Source organism: Bos mutus, chromosome 28 (genome assembly GCF_027580195.1).
Source record: "Bos mutus isolate GX-2022 chromosome 28, NWIPB_WYAK_1.1, whole genome shotgun sequence".
Classification (NCBI taxonomy): Eukaryota; Metazoa; Chordata; class Mammalia; order Artiodactyla; family Bovidae; genus Bos; species Bos mutus.
The window spans coordinates 18,822,042-18,839,847 of record NC_091644.1 but is presented as its reverse complement, the minus strand read 5'-3'; the positions used below and the strand labels follow the sequence as shown (position 1 = coordinate 18,839,847).

General features: G+C 49.5%; 1 protein-coding gene across 2 annotated transcripts in view; it reads left to right on the top strand.

Moving 5' to 3' along the window:
* The window catches only part of ADAMTS14 (ADAM metallopeptidase with thrombospondin type 1 motif 14), a 95,504-nt gene that overhangs the window by 20,197 nt on the left and 57,501 nt on the right, over positions 1-17,806 (top strand). For both annotated transcript variants that reach the window (XM_070364598.1, XM_070364597.1), the window contains exons 3-4: positions 6,339-6,495; positions 11,801-11,991. In XM_070364598.1, the coding sequence (XP_070220699.1) occupies positions 6,339-6,495; positions 11,801-11,991 (348 nt within the window). The remainder of the gene's footprint in view (positions 1-6,338; positions 6,496-11,800; positions 11,992-17,806) is intronic.

Here is a 17,806-nt window from a genome sequence, read left to right as displayed (position 1 = left end):
AAGGTGATGAGAAGGGAAGTAAGGACTTGGAGGGGAGATTGACAGTGGTGGAATGGTGGGGTCATGTGTTGGAAGTCTTAGTGAAGTTTAATGGTAGCTGGAGCCAGCATGTTGGAGTTACGAGGGAGAGAAGGAGATACCCACAGTCAGAGTTCCTGAGGTTGTAGCAGGTGATGTGGTCTTGGGGGGAGCCTGGCTGGCAGTGGCCGGGGATAGAAGCAGGTGGCTATATTGGGGGAGAAGCTGGTGGAAGCCACTTCTGATTCTCATGCCACTCCTAGTTGTGTGCATCGCCCCAGCCTCCACTTGCTGGGTTATCTTTTGTCTCCTCCAGTGGCATAGTTTCAGGTTAAATTTGCTGTAAGCCTAGAACCTAAGACAGCACAGCTGGCAGTAAAAGCCTCGTGATGGAATTTCCAGAACAAGTTCAAGCCTGAGAACACACTCTCCTTGGGAGGTGGTAGGATGCTTGGGTTGGGGGTGGGCTGCACTGCTTGATTCCCTTCTGGGGAGGCTCCACAGAGACTGGCTTTGGAAGGAGAAGGAAGGGGAGACTGGCCCACTACTCCATCTTGAAATGGGCCCTCCTTCTGGGCATTTGACACACATTAGCCAATTTGAGGGTGCAGCAAGGGACCTCAGGATTCCCTTTTCCCAGAGGACCTGCAGCTGTCCTCTCAGAGCCAAGTCACTGGCTCTACCTGGACCCAAGCTGACCCTTGCTCACTGTCTCTGCACCTGACTCAGCACAGATAGCCCCTTACCCTTGTCCAAGGAATCCCTTGGGATCTCTTTCTGTGGCCTCCCTGGAGATCTGTCTGTTGGCTCATTGTACCCTCCCCTCCCAGTTTACATGCAAGAATGTGCAGTTTTAGAATAAACATGTTATTCTAACATGTACATATTAATTTCAAAATAATGTGACTTCAGTTATTTGCTGAAGTATTTGGGACCTCACGCTGATGACAGATAGCTGCTGGTAACCAAGTGGACTCATTTATGACCCACAGTAGTCACCTAGCCAGTCATCACCTGTCTCCTTCAGGTGACCTGGAATTGCGCTTTGGACTTGGGTTTTTTCCTGAGGGGAAACCGGACTGGAAAACCACAGTTAGCATGACCTGAAGGCCTCTGGATGAAGATTGCAGCAGCAGGTGTCACCTTTGCAACCAAAAACAATGTCCCAGCCATATTAGAAAATTCAAACCGGCCCCTCCATCAGCCATGCACCTTCCAGGAAATGGCCCTCAGAAGCAGCTGTGTTAAAGGGTCCAGACCAGGGCAGAGGGGGCCAGGCCTGCCCGCTGGTGGGTTTCTATTTGGAGAAATTGCCTGAGGGCCTGTACAATGTGTGGCCCAATTGGATAGAATCAGCTATTTGTTGTTGTTGTTTTTATTGCATGAAGAGCCTTTCCAGTATATATTTCCTGCTTACTGTTTCCAGAAGAATAAGTTATGGGTGAAAACAGATATGGCTGACATTTATTTTCCATTCTACCAGGATTTATTTTCTCCCCATTTCTTGATTTCTTATACAGAAATTTGATTTGATTTTAGTGTCTTAAAATTAGCTACCACTTTTCAGAAATATAAACATCTCATAAATTGAGAGACAGGAGTAATTTGGAGAGGAGGAGGAGAGCCAGAAAGTTCCCGTTGCCAGTCTGTCTGCCCTGAGTGGTGCCTGGTTTCCTGGCCAGGGCAGTGCTGAAGGGGAGCGTGGGCCAAACCTCTCCTGGTGCAGACAGGGAAACCGAGGGCCTTTGGAAGGGACCAGCCCAGGCTGCCTCCTGATCTGGTGGCTGGGCCTGCCTTCCTATCCCTTCTCCAGGAGGAGGGTCTTAGACACTATGAGAGAGCCCAGACCTGGATTGGAACTGCCTGTCAAGACCTGGGCGTGATGCCCAAAATACATGAAGATGATCACTAGGGAGGCCCTGCCTTCAGTGCCAGGGAGGGCTGGTGAGATCCTCAGTTACAAAGAGGTTTGAAGCTTATTTTCCAGGTTGCATGTCAGGGCCTTGGGTCTTCTCCCTAAACAGTTCACTGGGGTGGGAAAATAGGGGTTCTTCTAGCTGTTCCTTGAGGGGAGGCCCGAGGAAGTGTTGGGGGGGCTAGGCTAGTCCCAGGAATCCCGGGGCTTCCTTGTCTGGTGGAGCAGAGCTGCTGTGTGAGGTGGGAGTCCTTTCAGGGGAGCAGCCACCTGGGCAGTGGGTGCGGTTGGCTCCCTTTAGGGCTGAGTGCTGAAGCGTTTGCTCATCCTCACGGCAGTGGTAGAAGGTGGACTGGTTTTCATCGAGTGTTTTTGCCCAGAGGTGGGAAGTGAACAACCTGCTTGCTCTGCAAGGTCGGAACCAGAGGCACAGGGACTTGCAGATGGGACTATGAGAGGAATGTCTCCGTGCTCCAGATGGGCCCCCAGGTCAGGAGCGGGCCCGGGATGGGTGAGGTGATGGAGCCTAGTGATGAAGAGCCACATGGAGCGGAGCTCTGCTCTAGTGCTGTCCCTGACTTGATGAGCGACTCTGGGCAAGTTATTTAAGCATTCCGTACTTCTGTTTCCTCATCCATGAGATGGGTCTAATATCAGTGCCTACCTCATAGGGTTGTTGTAAAGATGAATTAAGATGTGTAAATGTGAGTGGCAGACACTCTTAGTGTTGTTATTCAGTCGATAAATCGTGTCCGACTCTTTGCCGCCCCATGGACTGTAGCACACCAGGCTCTTCCGTCCTTCACTGTCTCCCGGATTTTGCTCAAATTCGTGTCCATTGAGTCAGTGATGTTATCTAACTTATTACTAGCAATGGTAATAAGACTTCACAAAGGGCAGAATGCAGGGAAGTGTGTTCAGCTCAGTAAGACAATAACAGTGTCCCTGCAGAGACCAGGATACATCTTGAGAGGGGGAGCTCTCTGTCACTAGAGGCATCCAAGCAAATAATAGAGGTCCCCTGACTAGGTATTGAAGCCTGAGACTGGGGCAGACGTGGTAATCTTGAAAGGGGAACGTGAGCTGCAAGGGAGTGCCTTGTAGCCCAGCCCATTCTGTGTGCATCTTTCTGTACCCTGCAACCCTCATGGGAGGCCCTGAGGTCTGGTGGCCATGGTGACTCAGTGGGTGATGGGGCACAGGGAATGCCAGATTCTGAAGAATCTTCTGGGGCAGTGGGTTAACCAAGTTCCAGAATAGGGGAGGCTACGGTGAAGTGTGTGTGTGGTGGGGGAGGGCGGTCGCTGAATGGAGTCTTCTGCCCCTTGGTCTAGAGAACTCGTCTCTGCTAGAGGAGAGGTGTGATGGGCAGAGAGAGAGCAGCTGCAACCCTCGGTGAACCTGGGTTTGTGTGAGTTTGGCCAGGATGAAGCACAGGTCATCTGACTTCTGCTGTAAGGGTCTCTTGCTTTGCTTGGTCCAGAGGGCCTTCAGTGGGGTGTAAGCACTGACCTTGGGGATTAGACAGGAGTACAGAAGGTGGGATGGGATGGATGGGTGGGGGCCTTGGTGGAGAGTCTCTCTTGGCAGCTGAGCTGCAGTAGCTTTGGGTGGAAAGCCCTGGGCCCTGCTGCCCTATGTACCTGGAAGAATGGCTTCCTTCAGGGGCTGTGCATATCCTCAGTGGCAGAGGCTCTTTGACTTGGCCATCATTTACGCAGGGCTTCCTGGTGGCTCAGACGGTAAAGAGTCCACTTGCAATGCAGGAGACCCGGGTTTGATCCCTGGGTCGGGAAGATCCCTTGGAAAAGGAATGGCTACCCAGCCCAGTATTCTTGCCTGGAGAATTCCATGGACAGAGGAGCCTGGCAGGCTACTGTCTATGGGGTTACACAGAGTCAGACACGACTGATTGACTAACACACTTTCTGTGCAGGTTTGGCATAGCCTCTGCCCATGAACCTGAATGCCTCCCCAACCCCACATGGACCTTCCTGCTCCTACATCTGCATCCAGGTCCCTTACCTGCTGTGTCCTTTCCAGCTCCTGTGGGTTTCTTTTGCCACCCTGTCAGTTTCTCCCTTCTTTCACCATAGTAATTACCCTCCCTCTGGCCATGGGGATCGAGCAAGAACTACCAATCCCCGGGTGACTGTGTGAGTCAGGCCGGACTAACCACAGGTTTCCTGGGCTGTACCAGATGGGACTATGCAAGAAAAGCCTTCTTGTCTCTGGTGTCAGAGCAGAGATGTACCTGTGAGAACATACCTTGTCTGGGAGAGTGAAGCTGATGCAGAGGGGCCGTGAGGAGGGTGCGGAGAGAGCCAAGGCACTGGGCCCTTCATTTCCAGCGCCTGCCCCTGCCATGGTTTGTCCAGGGACCTATATGCTCCCCTTTGGTCCAAGAGGGTGCAAGCTGAATTTCTGCCCCTTGCAACCATGAGCCTGATGGATCCTTGTCCATCAGGTATACCTGCCAGAGCACCAAGCCCAACAGCTTGGCCATCTTCTCTGTGGTCTCCTCCGTTCAGATGATGAACAACTCACAGCCGAAGTCTGGGCCTCATTATCTGTTTTTCACTGCCCTGGGCACGTGGCAGGTGCAGAAGTTAAAAAGAGAAAGCATTTTAAAAGAAAGGACGCCTGCTTAATATAGAGTTTGACGCTGACATTTTAATAAGCAGACTGGAGCTTTTGCGGACAGTTGAGCGTCCCTGATAAAATGGTTACCTTGAGGAGCTCCAGACTTGCTCTGGTAATGCTGCTAATATCCCTGGAACATTTTTTTGGCCTCCTGATTGGTGCAGAAGGCAGCTATCTTGGTTTTGATCCAAGATGGTGTTGGCAGTTTGATGAAGAGACATAGCTGGGAAGGACAGGAGGAAGATGGGCTGCTCTGGGAGGTTCGATGTCGTGTGTGCAGGAAGCCTTGACGGGAGTTCCCTAAGAAGCAAGCTCAAAACAGGCCGAGGTGGGAAAACTGGTGGGATTTAGTTGTGTAAAGTAATGACTGCTTTAAAAAGAGGCAGCTCCTATTCAAACAGGAAGGCCCAATAGATTTATAAAAATGGTTTCCTTCATTCCCTGTTTTGTGTTCACAGCTGCATTCCCAGTGTCTGGCACAGGGCTGGTATGTAGTAGGCACTCCATAGGTGTTTGTTGAATGAGTGAAGGAATTCAACAAGTAAGTATTTATTAAGGATTGCCTCCTATTTTCCAGGCACCGTGGTGGGTGTCCCTCACTGCTTTATAGAGCTGACGTGTGCGCGGGGGCGGGAGACTGTACAGCCACACATGTATTCACACACATTTCATTATATGTTTCACTTACCCCTGTGAATATTGCCTTCATTTGGGACCTAATAACATGTTGGCGGGGCTCGACCAAGGTTATATTTTTATGTTTTTTTTTATTTCCAAAGCCAGCACTTGATATTTTTAAGGAACTATTTTGATGCAGGTGAGAAATCAGATCATAACATTGAGCATACACTCCTGGGGCACTGTCCTCGCTCATTTATTGTCAGCAAACACAAGCTGCACGCACACATGCTTTAAATCTGAAATAACAGCACTCTTTGCTGGAATTGGGGTCCAGTGCCCACCTTAGGGGGGCTTCCCAGGTGGCACTGATGGTAAAGAACCCGCCTGCCAATACAGGAGACATAAGAGATGCAGGTTCAATCCCTGGATTGGGAAGGTCCCCTGGAGCAGGGCATGGCAACCCACTCCAGTATTCTTGCCTGGAGAATCCCATGGGCAGAGGAGCATGGCGGGCTGCAGTCCATGGGGTTGCAGAGTTGGACGTGACTGAAGCGACTTAGCACGCATGCGCCTTTGTTTAGAGGAACTGTTACGTGCACCCCGTGAGCGCACAGCACAGTGAAAGTGGATCTGTTATAGACACGATGGGAGGGCGGGCGGGAAGGAGAGAGTAGCCTGGAAACATCTACACTACCATATGTAAAATAGATAGCCAGTGGAAATCTGCTGTATGACTCAGGGGACTCAAGCCAGGGCTCTGTGACAACCTAGAGGGGTGAGATGGGGAGGGAGGTGGGCGGGAGGTTCAAGAGGGAGGGGACGTATGTATACGTATGGTTGATTCATGTTGAGGTATGGCAGAAACCAGCAGAATATTATAAGACAATTATCCTTCAATTAGAAATAAAGAAAAAGAAAAGTGGCTCTGCTCTGCTTGTGACGGGCATGCGGGCCCTTGCTTGGCCGCCTAACACCCTCTTCCCACTTCCCTGCTGGCATCTGAGGGCCCCCAAGCCCCTAGAGGAAGTGCCTGCTCTCGTGTGGTCACACTCATTTGCACACACACGCACGCCTGTTCTGCCGTGTGTTCACATCTCTGCTCTCTCCCCGTTCCCCCCCACTTGCCGCATCCCTGGTTCAGGCCGGCCTCATCCGTACGGACAGCACTGACTACTTCATCGAGCCCTTCGAGCGCGGGCAGCAGGAGGCGGAGGCCGGCGGGAGGAAGCACGTGGTGTACCGGCGGGAAGTCGTCAGGCAGCGATGGACAGAGCCGCTCGGGGACCTTCACAATGAAGGTAGGCTGTGGTCGGAGGTGCCAGGTCTACCTCCCTCCACGTCGCAGGGATGTTTTCAGGTAACTTCTGGCCTGGGCTTTTCAACTCCTGGCCTCAGTCTTCTCACTGGTGTAATGGCTCTGGGCCATATAGATCTACTGCACCAGCAGGAAACTGCCCTCTGTTTTAGGGGCTATGATAGCAGGCTGGAGTGCAGGCCGGAGGAGCTACCTGAGTCCCCTGAACACAGGTCCTTGAGTCTCGGAGTGGCTCAGCGTTGCTTTGCAAGGCTATTCCTCTGCCAGGACAGAAGGTGGAATGACTGCAGTTAGCTTCTCCCCGCTGGAAATCATCTCCAGCCCTGGGAACCACAGGAAGGGGGTTCTTAGGGCACTCGTAGGGAGACTGCCTGGGGTCAGGCCACCAGAGTCAGCTCTGTGTCCAAAGGAGCGTTTAAAAATCCTACCTCCAGGGACTTCCCTGTGGTCCAGCGGTTGAGAATCTGCCTCCAATGCGGGGGTCACAGATTCAGTTGTTGGTCTGGGAAGATTCCACATGCCAGGGGGCAACTCAGCCCATGTGCCCCAACTACTAAAGCCTGCATGCCCTAGAGGCTGTGCTCTCCACTACGATGAGAAGCCCGGACACCACACCTAGAGAGTAGCCCCCACTTGCTGCAACTAGAGGAAAGACCATGAGCAGCAACGAAGACCCAGTGCAGCCAAAAAAAATGAATAAATAATTAAAAAAAAAACAGCTTAAATGTGAAAAGAAAAAGATATCCTACCTCCAGTATTGTTTACTGTGTGACCTTAAGCAAGTTACTTAACATCTCTGAACCTGTTTTTCTAATCTGTAAAGTGGGATGATCATTGCTAACTCTGAGGTTTTATGTGTTATAATGTTAGAAATGTTGTAATGTGTATAGAACTCCCAGCATGGAGCTTGGCCTCTGGTAGATGTTTGATGAATGGTTGCTCTTGTTAAGGCTTTGTTACTAAGGTAACTGCTGCCATGTTGGGGTGAGAGTCTCTGAGAGGGGCCTCTGTGTAGCCAGTGAGCAGCACCGGAGCCTGCCCACCAGCAGTACGCAGGACCCATGGTTGAGCCAGTGAAGTGGTGAATGGTCCTAGGCCTGTGCCAACTTCATAGTCCAACTGAGGTTTGTCTCAAAGCCCCTTTGGCCATGAGGACACGCGTGGATTCCACCCTCATTCCTGGGTGGAATCTGGCCATGAGTGACACACCCTCCTGCCTGGGCCCTGGCGGAATTGGGCCCAGCGTGAAGGAATGCCTGGAAACCAGTAGTCCCCACGTACAATGCGTCCTTTGAAGCCTCAGCTGCTCTCCCTGTGTTGCTCTTAAGTGACGCCACACTTATGTTATGACAGTGGAGGGCTCTGCAGTTATGTTATGATGGGGGAGGGGTTGGACAGAGCCTCGGGTGGCTGGGCAGGGTTTCAGGAGCTCAGTGGTGACCCGAACTGTTACCTCCACCACTCCTGGAGGGAATGACGAGTCTCTCTTGGGCTCTGTTTTATCTGAGGCCAGCTCCAAATCAAAAGACCACAAATCCTCCCTTTTGAGAGAGACCTTGGGGAAGTCCTACTCCAGGGCTGTGAGCCTGGAACCAGCTCCACAGTCGGCCACCATGATCAACAACTGGGAGGCTGAGACCACTGAGCTCCAGGTGGGGTTCACGCCTTGAACGCTGCCCTGTCTCCCCCTCGTTGGGTTGCCTGGCTGTACCTCCTGTGGGTGGTGGTGTGCCCTGGGCCCATCTGGGTTCTTCCTTAGAAAGACAAGGATGATAGGGGACTTTCTTAAAAACCTGTGACTCACTCTGTTATTTTAAGGCGAGCAGTGGGTCTGAGCCTGGTATGTGAAGTTCTTTTGGGTGTGCCTGTCTCCACTTAACATTCTTGTTTAAGATGAAAGGTTTGACCTCGAAGGCTGTGCCCTGCACGTTCCCATGCTCCTAATGTTGTCCTGTCCCCCCTCAACCCACAGTCCTGCTCTGTAGCCCTCTTCCCACCATCTAGGTCACTGGAACCTGGATGCTTGTGTGCCCGTAGCCAGAATTCTGGCTCCTTGGCTGGGATTTGGGGCTACCAAACACCAGAGCCATTCATCCCCTCAAGGGCAGCCAGCCAGCCTGGGGCTTAAGGCTGCTGTTGCTGCCTTTTTTTAATTGAGAGAAAATCCATTTAAATGTATACAATTCATTTTTTTGTTTTAACTATATTCACAATTTTGTGGGATCACCATTATTGTGATCACCATCACAATTACATCCCACATTAATGGGATCACCATCACCATTATCTAATCCTAGAACACTTCCATCACTCCCATAAAAATATCGCATACCCATGAATCAGCTGTCACTCCGCTTTTCCCCTTCTCAGCTCCCTGGCAACCACTAATCGACCTTCCCTCTCTAGAGCTTTGTCTCTTTTGGGCATCCCCTAGAGATGGAATCATACAGTCTCTAGCCTTTGGGGACTGGCTTTCTGTCACTTTGTGTGTAAGGTCAATCTCTGCTAGTGTGTATCTTAATTAGTACTTCACTCCTTTTCATGGCAGAGTAATATTCCACCCCATGGAGAAACTACATTTTACCTATCTGTTCATCTGTTGGTGCCCATTTGGGTTGTTTCCATTTGGTGGCTATTATGATAATGCCACCGTGAACATTCATGCACAAGTTTTCATGTAAGCATATGTTTTCCATTGTTTTCAGTATGTACGTAAGATGCTGTAAAGATGGAGGTTCTATGGTAATGCTGTGTGTAACTTTTGGGGGAGCTGCCAAACTGTTCTCCAGAGCAGCTGCACCATTTTACATTTTCTCAGGGCTCCTTGGGTGGGCTCACTGAAAGTTTCTGGTGACCTGCTGCCCCCACCCTTTCCGCTTTGAGAATTCCCTATTTGTGGCCTGAAGGATGAGAGATGCATAGAAGAGGGTGTGAATGGATTGTCTCCAGGGTCTGTGGCTGATGTCAGCAGGCCCTCCGCAATGCCTCTCACTGTTTTTTGAGAGAGAAATCTGGGTGGGCCCTGTTAGGGTGTGATAATGGGGAGTGGGAAGCCTGGGTTTACATTCTGGATGTTTACCATGAACTTGCTGTGTGACCTGAGATGAGTCAGGTGACCTCTCTGAGTCTACCTCTGACAGACCTGGCAAGGAGAGCTGTGAGGAGTCGAGTTCCCCTTTTCCCTTGCAGGGCTGAAACCTCCAGGCACTGCTCATGTGTTGGGAGTAGCTATTATGATTCAATTCACTGCATGGAGAGAGGCTTTGACCTTCTTCCTCCCCTGCTGGGGGTCTCTTCCCCTCTCACCCAGGAATTTGTCTCTGGGCTGCTGCGCTCTCTGTTGGGCTCAGATAGCAGGGCCTCCAGGAGCTCTGGTGCAGTCTCACCTGCAAAGAGAGAGGCACTGGCCTCGGGGGCAGTGAGGGCGGACGCTGGCCCAAGCCCTGCTCGCCAGTCTGTGCATTGCTCAGAGGCCAGCTGCCCATTTCTGGTCTCTCCTTTAGGCACAGTGGCCATGCATTCCCCAACTCTTAAATCTAGGGCATGGTAGATTCCTTTGCACGGCAGTGCCACTACCAAAGGGAAAATAGAAACAGCATGGAGCACCGTGATTTCCTTGCTCCGCACTCAGCCTTCGATCCCTGGAGTACCCATGTGCATGGAGGCTTAGAGGCAGAACTTGGGTGCCCATCGAGTCTTCCCGGAGGGTTACCACACTGTGGTCGGTAGCTCCTTACCCTCAGTCACAATGGGTCCTGTGGTCCCCGTGCTCCAGCAGGTCTCCCACTCCCCCTCCGGCCGGCTCAGGTGTGCCCTCCTCCAGAAGCCTCTCCCAGCTCCGCCGTCCCGGTTTGGGTCTCGGTGTGGAAGCCTGCTCTAGTCAGTGCTACTGTCCGGTCCTTGATGGTACTCTATTTACTACCCAGTTTCTTATCTGTCACCTGCACTAGGCGGGGGAGCTCAAGGACAGGGTCCTGCCTTCATCACCCACCACCGTCCTCCGTGCTAGTAGTGTGGGGCCCCTTCTGCAGCCACACCTCTGGATATGTGCTGGGACTGTAGTGGTGGCATCTTTAGAGCCTCAGCCCCATCTTGCAGGCAGAGGGGTTTTGAAATAACTGTGATAAATGAATAGTCTTAAAAATCAGTGCACAAGAATCAGAGCTTCAGGGTGGGATGGCAGGAGAGTCATTAAGACATTTGAAGCTTTCTTGAGAGACCCTTGCCTCCCATCCTGCTTCCTATGGTGTCCTCATGTACTCCTCACTCCACTGCCCCAACAAGTGTTGCTCCAGTCCTTATTCGGGCTATGGTGTAAATGACTGATAACTGCTTGAGATGTTATGTCTAAATAGCCATATGTTTCAAAGCATGACCTTTTGATTCAGACAGACCTGGACATGCTACTTTGAACCTTAGCTTGTTTACTTGTATAATAGAGTCAATAATCTGACACAGTTGTCTTTAAGGATTGGATTGGATTCTATTAGGAGTCAGCCAACTAAGGTCCATGAGCTAAATGAGGCCTACCACTTGTTTTTGTAAATAAAGTTTTATTGAAACCCAGAGACACTCATTTGTTTATATATTGTCTGTAGCTGCTTTTATATTTCAGTAGTCAAATTGAAGAGCTGAGATGCACCAGATGAACCACAAACCCTAAAATGTTAACTATCTGATCCTTTACAGAAAAGGTCCTCGATTATGTCATACAAGTTAATAAATGCTGGTTAAATAAATAACCTTAGCTAAAAGGTCAAAGCTATGATGGGGAAATTTGGAGTTGCTGGCAATGATTGAGAGGGATTTGAGGGGCATGGGGCATCCTCCAAGGGTCCCTAAAATGCCCTCCATAGGCCATGGTAATACCACAAAACATTTTTTCCTGTATGATGATGTTTCTACCCACTGCCATCTTTGATTTTTACAGCAAGCATGTCTGGCAGGATATCAAGGATTATTCCTTCTCATGTCACAGGAGGGGAGGGGAGCCCAGAGAGGTGGAGGGGCTTGGGCTGGGACGTGACAGGGAGATAGAACTGAGCGGGAACTGGAGCCTGGGCCAATTCTCACCTCTCCGCTCCTCACTGCCTCAGAGATTTGCCGCATCCTCACGTCAGGGAGAGGGCTCACACCCACCCATCACCTGGCCTGGCACAAACCCTCATGCTGTCAGAGGCAGGGGAAGGGGTGCACATGATGGGGGCAGGGGTCGATCAGCAGGTGGCATCATGGTGACAGTTCCTTATGTGGATTTGAACCTCTGTCTCTTCCCGTCTTGGTTCCAGCTTTTGGCCTGGGCTACCTTCCCAACCTGCTGGGCCTGGTGGGGGACCGGCTAGGAGAAGCAGAGCGGAAGCGGCGACACGCCACGCCGGGCAGCTACAGCATCGAGGTGCTGCTGGCGGTGGACGACTCGGTGGTGCGCTTCCACGGCAAGGAGCATGTGCAGAACTACGTCCTCACCCTCATGAATATCGTGAGTGTGCCCGAGCCCTGGGGCTGGCTGCCAGGGCTGGGGTGGGGGCCCCTGGCGCTCGTCTGATGGTTTGGTGGCGCTGGTTTTCCGGGTGGGCTCAGGGAAGTCACTGCCTGCTCCCGCGTCCAGCTGAACGGTTGAGATGGGCCTGAGCTGGCCTGGCGTCCATCCTGGGCCTTGGCCTGGTGTCAGCAGCATGTGACTGTGCTGAGGTACCTACAGGCAAACTGGAGCTTGTGGTCAGTGGTTTCCGCACTTGGACATATTCAGAGCCTGGGTCAGGTGAGGCCAGGGGTCCCACTTGTCTTAGAGTTGAAGGGGTTTCCTGAGATTTATCATCTGGGGAAAATGCGCAATCCTAGGCTGGAGAGACTGGCTACTGGGCTGTCATGTTAGCAGAGATCCCAGCCCCACAGTGTGTGGCTCTGGGTGTTCACCGAAATCAGTCAGGCAGGGAAAATGAGGGTTCTGGGTAAATTTTGAGACAGGTGAAGCAGAGAGGCCATGCACTGTCCACAGTGAGTGGTTACTGGTCAGTTGTTGCCAGAGGTGCTCATGCAGAGATGCAGGGCTCTTGTCATGGATGTGGAGAAGGCAATGGCACCCCACTCCAGTACTCTTGCCTGGAAAATCCCATAGGCAGAGGAGCCTGGTAGGCTGCAGTCCATGGGGTCGCTGAGAGTCGGACACGACTGAGCGACTTCACTTTCACTTTTCATTTTCATGCATTGGAGAAGGAAATGGCAACCACTCCAGTGTTCTTGCCTGGAGAATCGCAGGGACGGGGGAGCCTGGTGGGCTGCCGTCTATGGGGTCACACAGAATCGGACACGACTGAAGTGACTTAGCAGTACTGTCATGGATAGGCCAGTTTGTTTTTTTTTTAAGTCAGAAATGCATATAGGTTTTTTTTTTTACTTTTTATATGGAAAATTTAAATTGTGATATCTAAATAAATTGTGAAACTCCTAATTTTTAAAATGCTAAAATAAAAATGCTGTGAATGCTGAATAAAACCTATCTACATGTCACATTTGGCCTCTGGGCTACAGATGGGCAGCTCTGACCTAAAGGCGCAGAGATGAGGGAGACCAGAAAGAAAGGGAGGTGGAAAACATCAGAGGTGGGCTCTGCACTGGTTCTCTTCTGACAAGAGGCCTTTGTCGGAAGTGCCCGTGGCTGTGGCTCTGGGAGGAGGGGGACCAGTCTAGGTGCAAGAGGGGCCAACCGTGGACATTGATGATAATGTGACTTTCGTGAGGCGAGTGGTAGCACGTTTCTGGGAATGGAACAGTTGATGAGCAAGAGTGCCAACCCCACGGTCATGCCAACCCCCCTGGCAGCATTTATACAGAATAAAATAGCACGATGCTGCCTGTGCTGTCCGGTGTCCGTAACCCAGCCACACGGGCGGCGAGGTGGCTGCTGGGAGGGCATGCGGCCAGCCCCTTGTTAGCTGTGTGACCTCAGGCAAGGGACCTGTATTCTTCCGACTCTGTAACTTGCAAATGATGGAAAACAAACTCGAACTAGATTAAGGAAAACAGGGCTGAAAATATGGGCCAGGTTGTGGGAGAACAAGATGGAACTGTTTTAAGTGTAATTGGTACTAGAGGCTTACGTGGACTCTTCAGGTCCTCTTCACATTCTAATTCTCTTGAACAACTTCTCAAAAAGACGGATTCTGGCTATGAGCATTATGAAGCTGACTTTTTTTTCCCTCCAATTTTTAAAAATTGTGGTTAATTTGCAATGTTGTATTAATTTCTATTGTGTGGCAAAGTGATTCCGTTATACATATATATATATATACACACATTATTTTTTAAATATTCTTTTCCATTATGGTTTATCATACGATGTTGAACATAGTTCTCTGTGCTATACTGCAGGCCTCGTTGTTTGTCCATCCTGTATATGAACGCTTGCATCTGCTAACTCCAGCCTCCCACTCCATCTCGCCTTCAACTCTCTACCCTTTGGCAACCCCTCGTCTGTTCTCTATGTCTGTGATTCTCTTTCTGTTTCAGAGATAGCTTCGTTTGTGTCATATTTTACATTCTACATATGAATCGGTATCATATTTTACATTCTACATATAAGTGATATCATGACATCTGTCTTTCTCTTCCTGACAGTATGGTAATTTCTAGTTGCATGTTGCTGCAAAGGCATTCTTTCTTTCTTTTCTATGGCTGAGTAATATTCCATTGTATATATTTACCACATCATCTTTATCCCTTCATCTGTTGATGAATACTGAGCTTGTCTCCATGTCTGGGCTCTTGTGAGTAGTGCTGCTATGAACATAGAGGCATATGTATCTTTTTAAATTATATCAATAGTATTGTCTGGATATATGCCCAGGAGTGGGATTGCTGGATCATATGGTAATTCTGTTTTTAGTTTTCTGAGGAACCTCCCTACTGTTCTCCACAGTGGCTGCACCAACTTACATTCCCACCAGCATGTAGGAGGGTTTCCTTTCCTCCACACCCTTCCCAGCATTTGTCATTTGCTGACTTTTTAATGATGGCCATTCTGACTGGTGTGAGGTGGTACCTCATTGTAGTTTTGATTTGCTTTTCTCTAATAATTAGTAATGTTGAGGATCTTTTCAGTGAAGCTGATTCTTACTGCTATAGCTCCCTGACCAGAGACAAAAGAAGTTTCTCCTTGAGTTTCCAGGCAAAAGTTCCTGGAGCAGGACTCTAAAATTTGAGTCACACGACCACCCTTTGGACCAATCACTATATGTTGGAGAAGGACAAGAGTTTCCCAAAGGACAAGAGGGACTGGACACAGGCATGGGCCCTGGAGAAATTGTTCTGAGCTCACCAGGCACCCCAATCTATGTCTGTTTTAATACTATTTAATCCCTGAAAGCCTCCATTTTTCATAATATTGTCTGCTCTTGGGTTGAATGTATATGAAGTCTTTAGCACACACCTGGCACTTAGGGAGTACTCAGGCAGTGTGTTCTGCATTCTCATAGCCGTATTGTCTTTGTGTGTTTGTGTGGTTCTTTGTGTAAGTCTCTGCAGGTGGAGTCCTTGAGGATGGGAACTTTGACTTAGGCTTTTTTTGAACCCCCAAGAGCACACAGCATGGGTATTTAGTCCAACACCTGATAGGTAGTCAGTAAATGTAGAAGTGAATGGTGTCTATGGGAGAGGCAGGGAGCCAGCATGGGAAAAGGGGGAAACAGTGTACTTCTGTCTGCAATGCCACTGTTAAGAAAAAGGCAAGGGTAGAGATCAGCTCCAATTACAGGAGCCCCAGGGAGGGGAGGAGTACCAGGAAGCCTGCCCCTTGCCACTTCTTTGTTTGAATACTAATTCTGTTATTCCTGGGGACTGGGATTCGATCCCTGGATTCCCTGGAGAAGGAAATGGCTACCCCCTCCAGTATTCTTACCTGGAGAATCCCATAGACTGAGGAGCCTGGCAGCTACAGTTCATAGGGCCGCAAAAAGTTGGACGTGACTGAGCGAATAACACACACACACACACACACACACACACAGCCTGTGGTTTGCAACTCACAGGGCAAAGGCTACCACTTGCTGCCATTTGAGAAAGAGAGGGAGGGTAACTATGTATATGAACACACCCACCTCCCTGGAGCACTTGACCACCCATCCAGACTCTATAAATTGCTAGTCCGACCTAAGACCACACAGCTGAATACTAATCCCATTAGTCAGAGAGCCAAGTTGGTCCCTGGAGCCAGCAGGTGGAGAACAGGAGTGAGGGGGAGGGAGTGGGGAAGGGGCCAGGGGAGCCTTTAGGAAGCCCTGAGTGTTAGGACCCTCGGTCCTGGATCGTGAAGACCCCAGGAGTATGAATGGGCTCTATTCACAGCCCCAGAGTTTGCTAAAAGATAATTTTCAGAAAAAAAGCAAAATCATGACTTTCATACAAAAATAAAAACAGGTGTCATGTGAAAGATTTTCAGTTCAGTTTAGTCACTCAGTCGTGTCTGACTCTTTGCGACCCCATGGACTGCAGCACACCAGGCTTCCCTGTCCATCACCAACCCCTAGAGCTTGCTCAAACCCATACCCATTGACTCAGTTATGCCATCCCATCTCATCCTCTGTCATCCCCTTCTCTTCCCACCTTCAATCATTCCCAGCATCAGGATCTTTTCAAATGAGTCAGTTCTTTGCCAAAGTGTTGGTGGCCAAAGTATTGGAGTTTCAGCTTCAGCATCAGTCCTTCCAATGAATATTCAGGACTGATTTCCTTTAGGATAGACTGGTTGGATCTCCTTGCAGTCCAAGGAACTCTCAAGAGCCTTCCCCAACACCACAGTTCAAAAGCATGAATTCTTCGGCACTCAGCTTTCTTTGCAGTCCAACTCTCACATCCATACATGACTACCGGAAAAACCATAGCTTTGACTAGATGGACTTTTGTCGGCAAGGTAATGTCTCTGCTTTTTAATATCTGTCTAGGCTTGTCATAGCTTTTCTTCCAAGGAGCAAACATCTTTTAATTTCAGGGCTGCAGTCACCATCTGCAGTGATTTTAGAGCCCCCCAAAATAAAGTTTGTCACTATTTCCATTATTTCCCCACCTATTTGCCATGAAGTGATGGGACTGGATGCCATGATCTTCATTTTCTGAATGTTGAGTTTTAAGCTAACTTTTTCACTCTCCTTCACTTTCATCAAGAGGCTCTTTAGTTCTTCACTTTCTGCCATAAGGGTGGTGTCACCTGCATATCTGAGGTTATTATTTCTCCTGGCAGTCTTGATTCCAGCTTGTGCTTCATCTAGCCTGGCATTTCACATGGTGTACTCTGTATATAAGTTAAATAAGCAGGGTGACAATATACAGCCTTGAGGTACTCCTTTCCCAATTTGGAAGGAGATCCAACCAGTCAATCCTAAAGGAAATCAGTCCTGAATATTCATTGGAAGGACCGATGCTGAAGCTGAAACTCCAATACTTTGGCCACCGAGACTTTGGCAAAGAACTGACTCATTTGAAAAGACCCTAATGCTGGGAAAGATTCAAGGTGGGAGGAGAAGGGGACAACAGAGGATGAGATGGTTGGATGGCATCACTGACTCAATGGACATGAGTTTGAGCAAGCTCCGGGAGTTGGTGTTGGACAGGGAAGCCTGATGTGCTGCAGTCCATGAGGTTGCAAAGAATCAGACACGACTGAGCGACTGAACCGAACTGATGCTTAACTTAATAAAGGAAAGAGAGGGGAGAAGAGGCTCCATGGGAAGGGCAGATAGGTTTCTTTAGGAAAGACAAGTGGACTTTAGGAGAATAAGTAGGAAATAAGAAAGTTTGTGATGATACATGTTTATTCAGGTGCAAGTGGTCTTTCTGTCTTTTTTTTTTTAATGGCCATGAAATTCCCCTGGGGAGAGGATTTATAGTAGCTCATTTTCTCGGGAGTTGCTGCTTTGTCAAAGGAAGGAATTTCTTTTTAATATATATATAATTTATTTTTTTTTTATTGAAGGATAATTACTTTACAGAATTTTGTTTTCTGTCAAACCTCATCATGAATTAGCCATAGGTATACATATATCCCCTCCCTTTTGAAACTCCCTCCCATCTCCCTCCCGGGAATTTCTGAGATGCTTTATTTCTGCATCTGTTGAATCTCAAGTGTCTTCAGCTTAAAATAATATTTATGCCAACTCTGAGTTCTGAGTGGGTCCCCACCCAGGCCAGGAGTGGGACCCTGGGAGTGACCCCAGGAAGTGAGTGATTGGATGTGCGTGTGTCCTGGAGGGACCATGGCCAGTTCGTGAGATCCCTGCTTGGGGTGGAAACTCAACATGTTG